Source organism: Zea mays, chromosome 7 (genome assembly GCF_902167145.1).
Source record: "Zea mays cultivar B73 chromosome 7, Zm-B73-REFERENCE-NAM-5.0, whole genome shotgun sequence".
NCBI lineage: Eukaryota > Viridiplantae > Streptophyta > Magnoliopsida > Poales > Poaceae > Zea > Zea mays.
The window spans coordinates 13,387,187-13,399,745 of record NC_050102.1 but is presented as its reverse complement, the minus strand read 5'-3'; the positions used below and the strand labels follow the sequence as shown (position 1 = coordinate 13,399,745).

The 12,559-nt window shown below is 43.3% G+C and overlaps 1 protein-coding gene across 1 annotated transcript; it reads right to left on the bottom strand.

The window, feature by feature from the left end:
- Window positions 1–6,040: 6,040 nt before the first annotated feature.
- LOC103632056 (Protein MATERNALLY EXPRESSED GENE 1) lies at window positions 6,041–6,698 on the bottom strand. The gene is made up of 2 exons (NM_001397151.1): window positions 6,548–6,698; window positions 6,041–6,299 (listed from the first exon to the last, which is right to left on the bottom strand). The coding sequence occupies exons 1-2, from the start codon at window positions 6,630–6,632 to the stop codon at window positions 6,118–6,120; spliced, it is 267 nt and encodes an 88-aa protein (NP_001384080.1). The 5' UTR covers window positions 6,633–6,698; the 3' UTR covers window positions 6,041–6,117.
- Window positions 6,699–12,559: the final 5,861 nt, after the last annotated feature.

Here is a 12,559-nt window from a genome sequence, read left to right as displayed (position 1 = left end):
TGATGAAGATAAATTTTGAAGGTCTTCAGGAATTCGACTAGTAATTTATCCAAAGGGAACCAAAGCCCTGCCTTCATGAAGCTTCTATAAAGTACTACTTCATCAGCTTCAGGCAGAGGGACATTATTTTCTCCTCCAGCCCACACAATTGAGATATCACGAAAGTACATCCCCTTCATTACATCAATTTGCCCTTGCTTAATAGTTGATTTCCCGAAGACAACATGGCTTGGTCTCCAGGGCTGATCTTTGGCATCTTCATTCCCACTTTGTACATCAAAACTTACACTTTCACTAGAACCCTCAGATATCCCAGCTAGCATTTCATGTGCAATCTTCTCCGCATTGGTTTTCTCCATAGCTTCATAAAACCCGGACAGCGCCGGATCAACAACCTTCTTCTCATCAGCCATTAGTCGATGGTTGTTGAAATGCCGAAGGTTAAAATTCAATCAAACTCAACAAAGCAAGTAAGTTAAAAAAGACAAGCGCAATGCAAGCAACTGAAATGGCACAAGAAATGTTTTCAATGCAACCTCCTATTTATATGTCTAGCACCCCACGGTTTGGTGGGTCCCGCATGTCAGTGACATTCGCTATTCTAGCGAAGGGAAGGTATTTTTTTGGACCTTCGGCTAAAGGTCTTCGTTCACCTCGTAGTCTAAATTTGTTGCAAAGAAACAAATCAATACAGCGAGGGGCTACTGTTGGGGGCCTTCCTATTCCAAAGGTCCTCAAAAATGTGATTAATCATGTGTTTCCAGTATATGGATTATTACAGGGGGCTTCGGCTTCGGCATAAAGGTCTTCTCTTATGGCAAAGATATACGATGTGAAGATGTAACCCGAAGGTGATAAGAATAGTCACCGAAGCTGTAGCCGAAAGAGCTTCGGCTTAATATGATGACGAAGACCATGATGACCGAAAAGGGGAAGAAGACTATTTAATCCTTGATGATTCATGTTATGATTATAAATAGATGTCAGGGATATAAATGTACTTTTACCCGGACTGTGTCTCGTGCCTATAAATAGATGAACAGTAGCAACGTACTGTTCACGCTGGATTGTATTCACTCTCTCGCATCCTCACCTTCGAGCAAGACGAAGGTATCAATGTAATATTAACATTGTTGATATTCATGTATGTTTTATGGAATGCAAGAATAAATGAATTATTAAGATATAATTATTATACTTATCCCTTCGCATTCCTATCTTGGTATTGATATGATGAAGGTATGTCCTTCTTGACCTTCGTCTAAGAAGCATTATACCCACAAGGAAAAAATGCTTCAAAGGACGAAGGTCTTTAATGATTAACAATTGTGTTGCCTTGTTCTTGACTCACAGCATTTGAGAACAAGTGACCAACAGCCTACAGATCACAGTTTCTCCCTCCATATGCTTGTTCACTCTTGCAGTGGTGTTATCCTGAGGAGGTTGGATTTGTTTGGCTTTGCCTTTCTTGTCATACAAAGCCTTGCCAAGGCGAGCCACTTCTTGCCTTAATTGCTCATTCTCCTTTGCAACCTCATTTGAACATGTTTCTACAACAATATTCTCAACAAGAACTTAGTTGCAGGGGTTAGAATCATCAATTAAATCAAAACAAGAAGGAGAAGCATCTTTCTTAATAATTTCAGGTATTTCAACCAAAGATACTCCTGAGGTGCTACTGATACTTTCTAGGTTAGTAGTTAGCTCATTATTATGTATGCTAAGAATTTCCATTTTCCCTAGCAAATTTTCAATAGCTTCTTGAGAGCTAGCCAACTTAGCCTTAAGTTTTTCATTCTTTTTGTTAAGGCCATCATCAGTAGTTAAGGATGGAGCACTAGACTCTAATTGCTCAATTTTAGTTGATAGCTCACAATTCAAATTTGCAAAAATTTCAAATTTTTCTAGCAAACATTTATAATCATTTTGAGAGCTAATCAACTTATTTTTCAAAGTTTTAAGTTGAGCCTTTTGTTTAGTACATACATCCTAAAAATTTTTTACGGCTTTCGCAAGCTCATCTATGAAGGGCTTTCCCTCACCTTCATCATCACTACTGCTATCATCACTAGAGGATGGAATACTCATTTTACCTCTTGCCATAAGGCACTTGCATGATGACCGTGATGAGCGTGATGAGGATCGATGGCTACGCGTCCTTGGAGGTTCATCTTCGCTTGAAGAGTCATCCCAAGTTTTGACACTTGTGAGCGCCTTGCCTTTGCTCCTCCTCTTTGTGGGTTCGGCCATATTTGGACAACTGTCCCTGAAGTGGCCCTTCTCCCCGCATGCGAAGCATCCTCTCTTTCTTTGCTTTTTCCTATTAATGTTAAAGAGAAGATCCTCGACCTGCAAGGGCACACCCATTAGATTAATCTTGCGGATCATTACCTTTCCGACGCATTAGATTGTTTCTTTGTCCTCGGAGGATGATGTTGATGGTTGATTATCTTCATGATCATCACTTCCTTCTTCTTCCTCTTCATCACTTGAGGAACTCGGAGCGGGAGCCTTCTTCTTTCATTTACTCTTTTCATCACATGCAAAAGCATATGTCCTTAAAGAAGTTGGCTCCTCTCGTCGAACCATTTTTCGTGACATCTCAAATGCCGCTATTTTCCCAATCACAATGGTTGGGTCATTTGACTCATGTCCTCCATGTTGTGAAGAATGGTGATGATGCTCCCATATCTTTGTTGTGGTAGTAGGGAGATAATCTTCCTCACAATGTCCACATCACCTAGCTTATTAATGCCAATATAATTAAGCTCATTGATGATTAGATTCAAACGAGAATACATGTCTCTAACAAGCTCATTATCCTTTATAGCAAAATAATTATACTCATTTGAGACCAGGCAATGTTTTTGCTCACGAACATTGGATGTGTCATCATGGAGCTCATGCAATTTTAGCCAAATCTCATTAGCAGTTTTTAATGTAAAAACTTGATTAAAAATATCCGTGCTAAGAGATTCATACAAGCAATTTTTGGCTCTAGCATTTAAATGAATTTATTTTTCCTCACTCGTGGTGGGTTTCTCGGGATTCTTGGGTGGTTTCATCCCGTCACGAGTGACTCTCCAAACACCTAGATCAACGGCCTCTAGGAAACAAGCCATTCTAGCACTATAATATGGGAAGTTAGTGCCATCAAAGTGTGGTGTCCTATGGCTATCCATCCCCTTTTCTCTAAAAAGCGTCGGCTCTTTTAGCGGTGAAGCTAAAGCGTTTCAAGTGAGCCAAATTAGGCTCTGATACCAATTGTAGGAAACTGTGACGCCTAAGAGGGGGTGAATTAGGACTTTTAAAACTCTTTCTAAACTAGGCCTCAAATGAGTCCCTAGAACAAAACCTATGCAAATAATTAATCTAGAATGTGCAAACTAAGTTTTGTCTAAGTGTTGCTATCTCTACCACAAAGGCTAAGTTTCAATCTAAATAATCTAACTAGAAAGACAAGATTGAAACTTAAATACTTAATATAAATCTGGAAGGTAAAGAGTAAGGTAGAGATGCAAACTCTCGTGGAAGACACTGGTATTTTTTCCGAGGTATCCGGAACTACGCAAGGTTCCGACTAATCCTCGTTGGTGCCCCTACGCAAAGGAAAGCCCATGCGAGGGCCAAGCTCCACGCTCAAGTAACTCCGTAGAGAGTCACGGGCCTTCTCCACGCGCAAGTGGTGCTCCGCTTCCGACTCCTTTCAGACGCTCCCCGCCGTCTCCACTATCGAGCTTTCGGCCAAAAATGCCGTGAGCCTCGTTCCCTCTGGTATATGGTGGCGGCCGTCACACAAACTCGGTTGTCACGGTCTCGCAAGACTCTCGCCCCACTCGGTACAATTACAACGTCTCATGCAAGAGCCGATGGGTTGTGTGGTTTTTCTAAACTCACTCAACTAACTAGGATTCACCTAGAGCATGCGCTAATGCGGTCTAACTAACCTAAGCACTTTGCAAAGCATCTACGCTAATCACCGAGTGATTCTATTAAGCACTTGGGTGTATGAGCACCTGGAAATGTTTATACTATGTGTTGGTATGTTGCTTGGGCTCCCACACCATGAAATGACCGGTTGGGGGTATTTATATCCTCCCCCACAATTCTAGTCGTTGGACAGAAGCAACAACTTTCTGTCGACGGGCACACCGGACAGACCGATGCACACCAGGCATGCACTGTTCACTGTCCGGTGCCCTGTCCATGTCAGCCGACCATTGGGGTCTGTAGCAGTCGACCGTTGGATCCGACCGTTATCCAGATAGTCCGATGCACACTGGATAGTCTGGTGCTACAGCCCAAGAGCGCCCGGTGTGGGTCTCTCTGCACAGACTGCCCGGTGTCCCACCAGATAGTCCGGTGCACACTGAATAGGTTACTGTTCGTGTCTAGTGCACCACCAGTGCGCTGGCTGACTGCCGCCTTCATGGATTTCTTTCCTGATTCTTTGGGCTTCTTTTGTTCTTGAGTCTCGGACTTCTAAGCTCTTTTTATGTCTTCTTTTGAGGTATTTCATCCTCAGTGTCTTAGTCCAATCCTCTTATCATCCTGTGAACTATAAACATAAACACTAACAAACACATTAGTCCACATGTTATGTTGATCATCAAACACCAAAACCTCTTGAGCCAAATGGCCCAGGGTCCATTTTCCTTACATGTACGATGTCGTATCCTTGATTTAGTGGGGTGTTAGTTGGAGGTAGTGTTGGTTCTCACAACACTAATGGCCTCAAAGCATCCCCCCTATATGTAGTTATTGGGGAACTCAAACCCATAGCATCTAGGCCTGGTGCCTTATCCACACATGTCATATCTAATGATTGTGGACTTAGTGACGATCCCACCACTAAACGTTGAACTAAAGATTTCCCCAGCACTGAAGGCGAAACTAGATACAACATCGACCCTAGAGGCAGTCAAAGTCAACACCAGTGTTTGAGGCGCGACTAGAGATGGCAGTGGGTACCCGAAACCCAAATACCCGACGAGTTTTACCCGATATAAAGGCGGTATGAGATGATTTCTTTACCCACGGGTATGCTTATGAGAGAGAATCTCTATCCGTCGGGTAGGCGGGTACGAGTATGGATGGGTACTACCCATACCTGTGTACCCATGGATAAAATATACCTGCATGATATCATTATTTACCATGTAATTAAAGTCGTCTTTTGTAGAAAATACTTCTCCATTTATTGTCGGTTTACCTATCAAGTTATGTAATCAAATGGTTTGTTGTATTTTAAGTTGAACCATTTTTTATGTGTTTGTTTGACATTTTTAGTAATTGGAACATTAGTGTTTTAGATTTTTCTATCAGGTATGGGTAACCCGACGGGTAAAGTTACCCGCACGAGTACGGGTACAATTCTATACCCGCGACCTTATATGTGTAACCCGACGAGTAGAATTTTTTTGACGGATATGAATATGTGATGATAGTACCCGATGGGTATATACCCATTGCCATCTCTAGGCGCGGCCACGGAGGGAGACTGGGCACATCCAATCACTCCCTGGCCCCTAAGGGAAGGACCATAACTTACAGTGTTTGGTGGTGGTTGTGCTTGGTCATGGATGAACATAGTAGGGGTCTCAACCCGTTGCAAGGTAGAGCCAAAAGTAGATGCTCGGGCATGACTATCATGTGCAAGAGCTGACATCATAGGGCAGATAAAATAGATGTAAGGATGCGACAAAGAAAGAAAGTATAACAAGGAAGTCTAACTATCATGATCAGTGCCATGTGCCCCTAAAAGGTCCTAATGACCTTGTCGTTGCTGTTTGTGAGGAGTCTTTGTAATCGGGTGACCTCTTGCGAGCCCCACTTGATCCACCCTCGTTCGGGGCCACCTCCTTCCCTTTCTGGGGTGTTTCTTGGCTTAGAGGGAAGTTTCTTGGCTTGGAGAACCCTGCTCCTAGTGTGCAAGATCGGCTTTAGGAGCCACTTTCCCCTGATGAGGCATGTCGCATTCAAAAGCCTCTAGTATCGGTCTGACTAAATTTCGTCAATCAGAAAAATTCTAATACCAAAACTAAAATTCCCTTATGTATTATTAATAGCATTGCCTACCATTACATTGTATATAAAAACAGTGATCTTAATTTTTGATTAGAAGCATGCATGACTACACTGAGCCATCGTATAGTAGCAATCATGAGTTCGGCCCCCAATGCAACAGTAGCACTTGTTATCTTTGCATGGAAGAAACCCTTGAGCGCATTGTGCTCTTTTTTCTCGCAAAATTCCTTCTTCAGCTGGAGCAGAAACATTGACATCATCCGTGACATGACCTAGTAGAAGGTAAAGGATAAGAGTTCTGTTACCAACAAATGCCTCGAGAATAATTACATCCCAAATTATTTTAGCAAAAGATCTACTCATTTGTAGATATGTCCAAATTATTTGAGTAATTTAACATAGGGGATTTTGATATATTAGCAATTCGCCATGATACACACATGGTATCATATAATAACATCTTCTAAATTGTCTACACTATCTAAGCATGCACACACATGTCTGTATAGTTTTCACTTACCGTTCCCATGCGCATGAGCAGCAAAGTATCCTAGGAGAAGTAAAGAGAAAAACACTAGCGCATCCACCCTCTTTTTGTACTCCATGTCGCAAGAAATGTTAAGGAACTCCTCACGACCGATCCTAGAAGAGTGTATACTTATATATACTATAATCCTAGAAGAGTGTATACTTATATATATACTATAGCGAAAACCAATTCACTGGCAAGTATTCACCAAAGACCAAACTTAGCAGTGATTTAGTCTCTTTTAGACAAAATTGTAAGTTATCTATTCTATTCTATCATATCTATCTATCCATCTATATCTTCTATATATCTATATCTATATATATACCCCTTGTTATATCTATATCTATACCTCTATATTATTTGGTGAATTTGCTATATCTATCTATATAACTATATCCATATCTATTTGAGGTGTGGGAAAACCCAAGGTTACAATTCTGGCTCTACTACTACCTACCTGTGTCGAGAGCTCTTGGCCGCACACCCATCGCCAACGAGGAGCTGCAACTGCCACCGCAGGCAGCGCCTATACAGCCATCGCTGCCCTCCACTCCTGCTATGCCACCGTGCACAAATCATGCCACCGATGCCCCAACATCCCTGTTGGTCGCTGCCTAAGCGCCATTGCTGCTCCACATGCTTTCTGCCCTGCTCCCACTGTGCTTAATCCAGCGCTCACCACCACTGCAGCGGGCAAGTCACCCCTCGAGCCCTCGCAGCTGCACCGCCCTGCCCTGCAACACCACCACAACCGCTACTGCTTAGGTAGAGCGCCGCCATTGCTGCCCTGCAGGCCTCACTCCTGTCATGGGCTAGCGAGCGACGACGCCATCGTGCTGCCAGCTCAGACCGATCGAAATTGGCACCAACTCCCTAGCACACAGTCCTCAGCCATGGCCGACGAACATAGGTGGAAGATGACTGAAAACATGCTTGAATTCCAATACAACAAAGACAATACAAGTATCCAGGGGGATTGTTCTCCTTGAATTCCTGACAAAAGGATTGGTATTACAACAATAAAAAGAGCTTAATTCTTATAGAAAAATGTTACTACTCAGGTTCTTTAGTTTTGTAGTTCCTATGGTCACAGATAGTTCAGAAAATTTTAGAATTTTAGGTTCCTACAAGTGTAACCCCAAGCATTTAACACAAGTTGCATGCAATCTCAAACTACCTTTCCTGAATACTGATTTCTAAAATTCTAAAACGCAAATGCTAATTTTGATATCCGATGGTTTTTAACACAAATGCTTGAAACACAAATGCTCCACCAGCTGCTGCTCTAGCTGTTACTTGCAGAATTGCAAACCATAAGTGCAACCCCATCTTTTCACATGGCACTCATCATTATCTTGATCAAATAGTTAACATTAGTGTTATTAAGAATAAAAGTTAGATCCTGTCACACCCAGATTTAAGGGACAAAGCCGGGTGCATCTCGTACATGCGCCAAAGAAGACAACATATATAATAACAGAGTGTATAGAATAAATGTCACAATAACATCAGCGCACTTATTACATTGCGGAAGTCTTATAAAATAAAAGATAAATATAAAACGAACTAAGGTCCTCCTTGGCACCAATAAGTCAACTGGGAGACGCCACCTAGATCAGATCAAACTCCTCGTTGTGTGGCTCCTCTTGAACCACCTTTTCTTCTCCTGTGGGGGGGTGTGAGACAGCAAGGGTGAGCTCACACATGTTCATCGCTTAACAAGTTGTGGGGAATAATTGTTGGAACCTGCTCTCCAGAGCAAGTTGATCCAACAGGAAAGTAGAAAGAGTGTTTGCAAAGTTTAGCACGGAATGCCAAAAGCTTCATTAATCTCCCCATGTCTGGGCACAGTATGGGGGTATTTATAGGTACTCGAGGGGCCGCCTATCCCTATCAAAGACATTTAGACCCTCGAGTACCCTGTTTATCCCCAGAATATTCCCACGAGGGGAGGTTACAAACAGTCATTACGGTAAACTTTATTATAGATATGACCCTTATTACACCTGTCCACGTGGGGTTCATCTCTATGGGCCGAATCACACATGGGCCTCCCCCGGTGGTGAGGGAGCGGGAGGTCCATAGTCACCGAAGGGCCCCTTCGTCCGCATCCTCCTCCGCCACTTCAAAAGGCGGGTATGCTGAGTAGAAATGCGAGCACATCTCAGACACGGGAAGCCCCGGATGGTCTTCGACGGTACCCTCCGCAACGTAGAACCAAAAATCTTGCCAATTGCCCCACTTGTTGCGGGCGCAGGGAACCAACTCCACTACCTCCATCGTGGTCTTGCCGGTCTTCGGCGTAAATGTACAGGACCCAAACTGGGCAACTTCATCCCCAATCATCCTCTTCTGCCAGTGCAGGCAATAGTACTTCGCGAAGACTTCGACTGATGGCTGTCCGCCGTACGAAGTCGTCGCCCAGACATACTTCGACAGTGCCACCACGGCATTCGGAGTCAGCTGATGGATCTGAACGCTAAATCTGCGCAGGACTTCTCCAACAAATCGGTGCGCAGGCAGGTGGAGACCGGCGGCGAAGAACGCCTCGAACACAACCAACTCCCCTTCCGGCGCGGGGACTTCCTCCGTCCCTGGGACACGGGCGACTCCGCTGCCAAAGTAACCCAGCCGCTGCATATCTTGCACGCGGACCGACGACATCCGCGACACACCAAAATCCACCGTATCGCCGGCGCGCAACTCCTCCGCCGGCAAAGTACTCAGGGTCTCCTCGGACGACGCGTCGGCCGGCGGCGTAGCGGCAGCGGAAGAAGAAGAGGTCGGCATCGCTACGTACCGTCGGCGGCGGTGGGCGGTTTGCTTCACTCGAGCCAGATCTCCGGCGAACAGGAGCAAGGAGGGCAGACGAGCAGCAAGACGGTGGAAAAGGCAGCTAGGGTTTTCACGGAGCACGGAAGGATGAAGTTCAAAACGCGCCGCCCCCCGCCCCCTTTTATACACAGGGCGCGGCGCTTCGGGAAACCCGCAGTCCAACAGTACGGCGTCAATCAACGGTCATGTCAAAAACCCCCGCGGAACCACTTCGAGCGAGGGCAGCGTCTCCACCATCTAGCGACGTCTTCGGCACCAGATGACTTAGTCGAACTGGTCCCTCGGAGGGCAAATGTTGGGGCGAAGGCGAAGACGCCACCCTCCGCTCGAGGCCTTCGCCGTGGTCATCGGTCCAGCGGAGACAAGACAACAGGCGAAGGCATCCTTCGCTCCATACGACATCGGGCAAAGACCTACAACGAGGTCATCCCACCGTGCGGCCTCGTCCAGCATGGAGGCCCACGGGTGATCCGGCCCTATGTCGCGGGCCCTGCGTGGCCACTGCGTGTTACGGACCTAATTTGTAAAGGCGCCTCTGTAATTACAGTCTGTAACCCCGCTTTATGGGAATATTCTGGGGATAACCTAGGTGTCTGAGGGCACATGCGTCCTTAACACGAGACGCTGGGTACTCGGATACCTATAAATACCCCCGCACAGTGCCCTTAAGAGGCTAGGTTAACAGAGCTATTGCCATCTTGCGCGAGAACCCTGTTTACGTCACTACTCCCCCCCGTTGGATCCCCTTGCAGCAGAGAGCAAGTTCCAACATGGATCATGGGGATTAAAGGATTAGAGGTTGGATTAGATGTGGGGTTAGATTTTGATCTCGAATTTAGTTTCTGCAGAATGACAGATTCGGCAGTTTCTGTTCATGCCAGTTTTCCGTGGTCTTAGTGGCCTCAAAAAAATAAAAAATTCTCTCTATGAGTCGTAGATAATATGTAGATCTTTCCGTGGCTGTGAAGAATACCTCAATCGGACATCAGATCAGAAAGTTATTGTAGTTTGATTATAGCAGTTTTTCAGTCTCACAATTCTGTGCAGAATCTGTTCTCTTAAGATTTAGGCAATTTTATCAACCAAATTAAACTTTAAGTTGGTAAAAGAAGTTGTAGATAATTTCATAAGCTTTCCAGATTGTTAAAGAGTGCATTCATATGAATTTTGAAACTCCAGTTATGTTTGTTTTACTGTGGCTGTTCCTGTTTGCGTGACAAAAATGAGCGGGTCTGTTCACTGGTAGGTTTCATCTAGTAACTGGCTGAATTGACTCTTCCAACTATGGAGACTTTTGTAGAGAGATAAAAGTTCTTACTGCCAGCAGAATTTCATAATTTTTGATTGAGTAGTTTGGGAGATATCGAATTTTGAAGTTAACTATGCTGCTGTCTGAAACAGATTCAGTCAGTTATCTTGTAACATGTTTTAGAACTTATAGCTGGCAAAATTTAATTATCCATTGAATATCGAAGTTGTAGAGTATTTTGTGTAGAAACTCCTAGAGTATTTGTTTGATATAACCATTGTTATAATTTTAAAGATACAAAATTAACAAACAACACTGCTGTTGTTTGGCATGTGGTTCAGGGTGGGAGTCATTCCACCTGGTCTTGGTTTCAAGTGTAGGAGCGATTTGTTGATTGTTGGCAAATGTTTGTGAAATATTTGTACTAAGTTTTATGCCCTGCAGCAGGTGTCTACACTCCGGATCATGCCTAGTACATTTTTCTTCTTCGATGAAGGCAAGTGAATGTAGCGGTGGTTGCTACCGCTTTGACCTGTTATTTCTATCGCCTACACTCTAATATTCAGAATTATTGGATTCTTTCATAATTGAACTTTATGATGATGTTTTACTTGATTGTATTATATTGATGCTCTATCATATATTGATGATGATTATGGTTGGAGTATGACCCATGAGATTAATTCACACCTATGAAGGCAGATGAAATATTATTTGAGGTTTGTATTATATCTGAAGGAAGTGAAGTTTATTGATAAATGCAGCATGCCATATACATTGCATGACTCATTTGTATCTGAAGTTTTGTCGTGACCTATGGTCCGACCGTACTGGTACAACTTAGCATCGTATGTCGCCCGAGGAGGGGTACGATGCGGCTTCATACCCTTAGAGGTATGAAGGCAGAAGACATATGCATTGCATTCATATGCATTTATTGAAGTGATATTTGTAGATGATGTGGTTTTATACCCTCAGAGGTATGAAGACAGAGGACCTACACATTGTGTTCCTATGCATACATTGAAGTGATATTTGCAGGTATTGTTGACGCAGGGAAGTGTTATACAACCTATTATGGTTGTTCGAGGAAATGAGATGGTATTGGTTATATTGGGACTACTGAGTTCTATATCTACTAGTATTTCTGATCTTAATTGTGATTCTTTTAGAATGTTGATTAATTCAATTTGTGGTTTAAATATCTCGTCAAAACAATTTGCTTGCTGAGATGTTTCATCTCACTCTTGCATTACTCAATGCAGGTGCTTGTTACTCATCAAGGGGAGTGGGAAGTAGCAGCACATCCACCTTCACTCTCACGCTGCCTAGGCGCAGTCATGATTTAATTAGAAACTTCTTGTCAAAGGATGTTTGTTTTTAACTAGTTGTGCGCACTGGTTAATTCAGTTCATGACGTTATGGTTGTCTTCCCATTGCTAGCAGATTATTAATGTCTATTATGTTTTCTTATCATGATATCTATTTATGCTTTGTTGCTTCCCCGTTTATGCAATTTTCAAAGGAGATGCTATCGAAATTTTATATATGAATGTTAGATGTGTAGTTTAGTAGCATTCTGGGGTGTTTTAGATCCCGGGGTGTTACAGTTGGTATCAAAGCATAGGATTTAGATTCTTGGCAATTTGAAGATAAATTTGACACACTTGCACATATAGGAAGGGTATGGGTTCAAATATCTTTGATATATATTAGTGTCTTTGAAGTGCATATGACAATAATTTCACCCCTCCCTGTTCCTTTACAGTGATGTGGTAAGTTGTTTATGACTTAATGCCTAATATGATTTATCTCTAAATCTTTATATTGTTTTATTAATGTGATTGATATCGCTGGTCTTTTGTGAGATTGAAGTTGTTATTATGCTTGTGATATACAAGTATGCCTATGTTGTT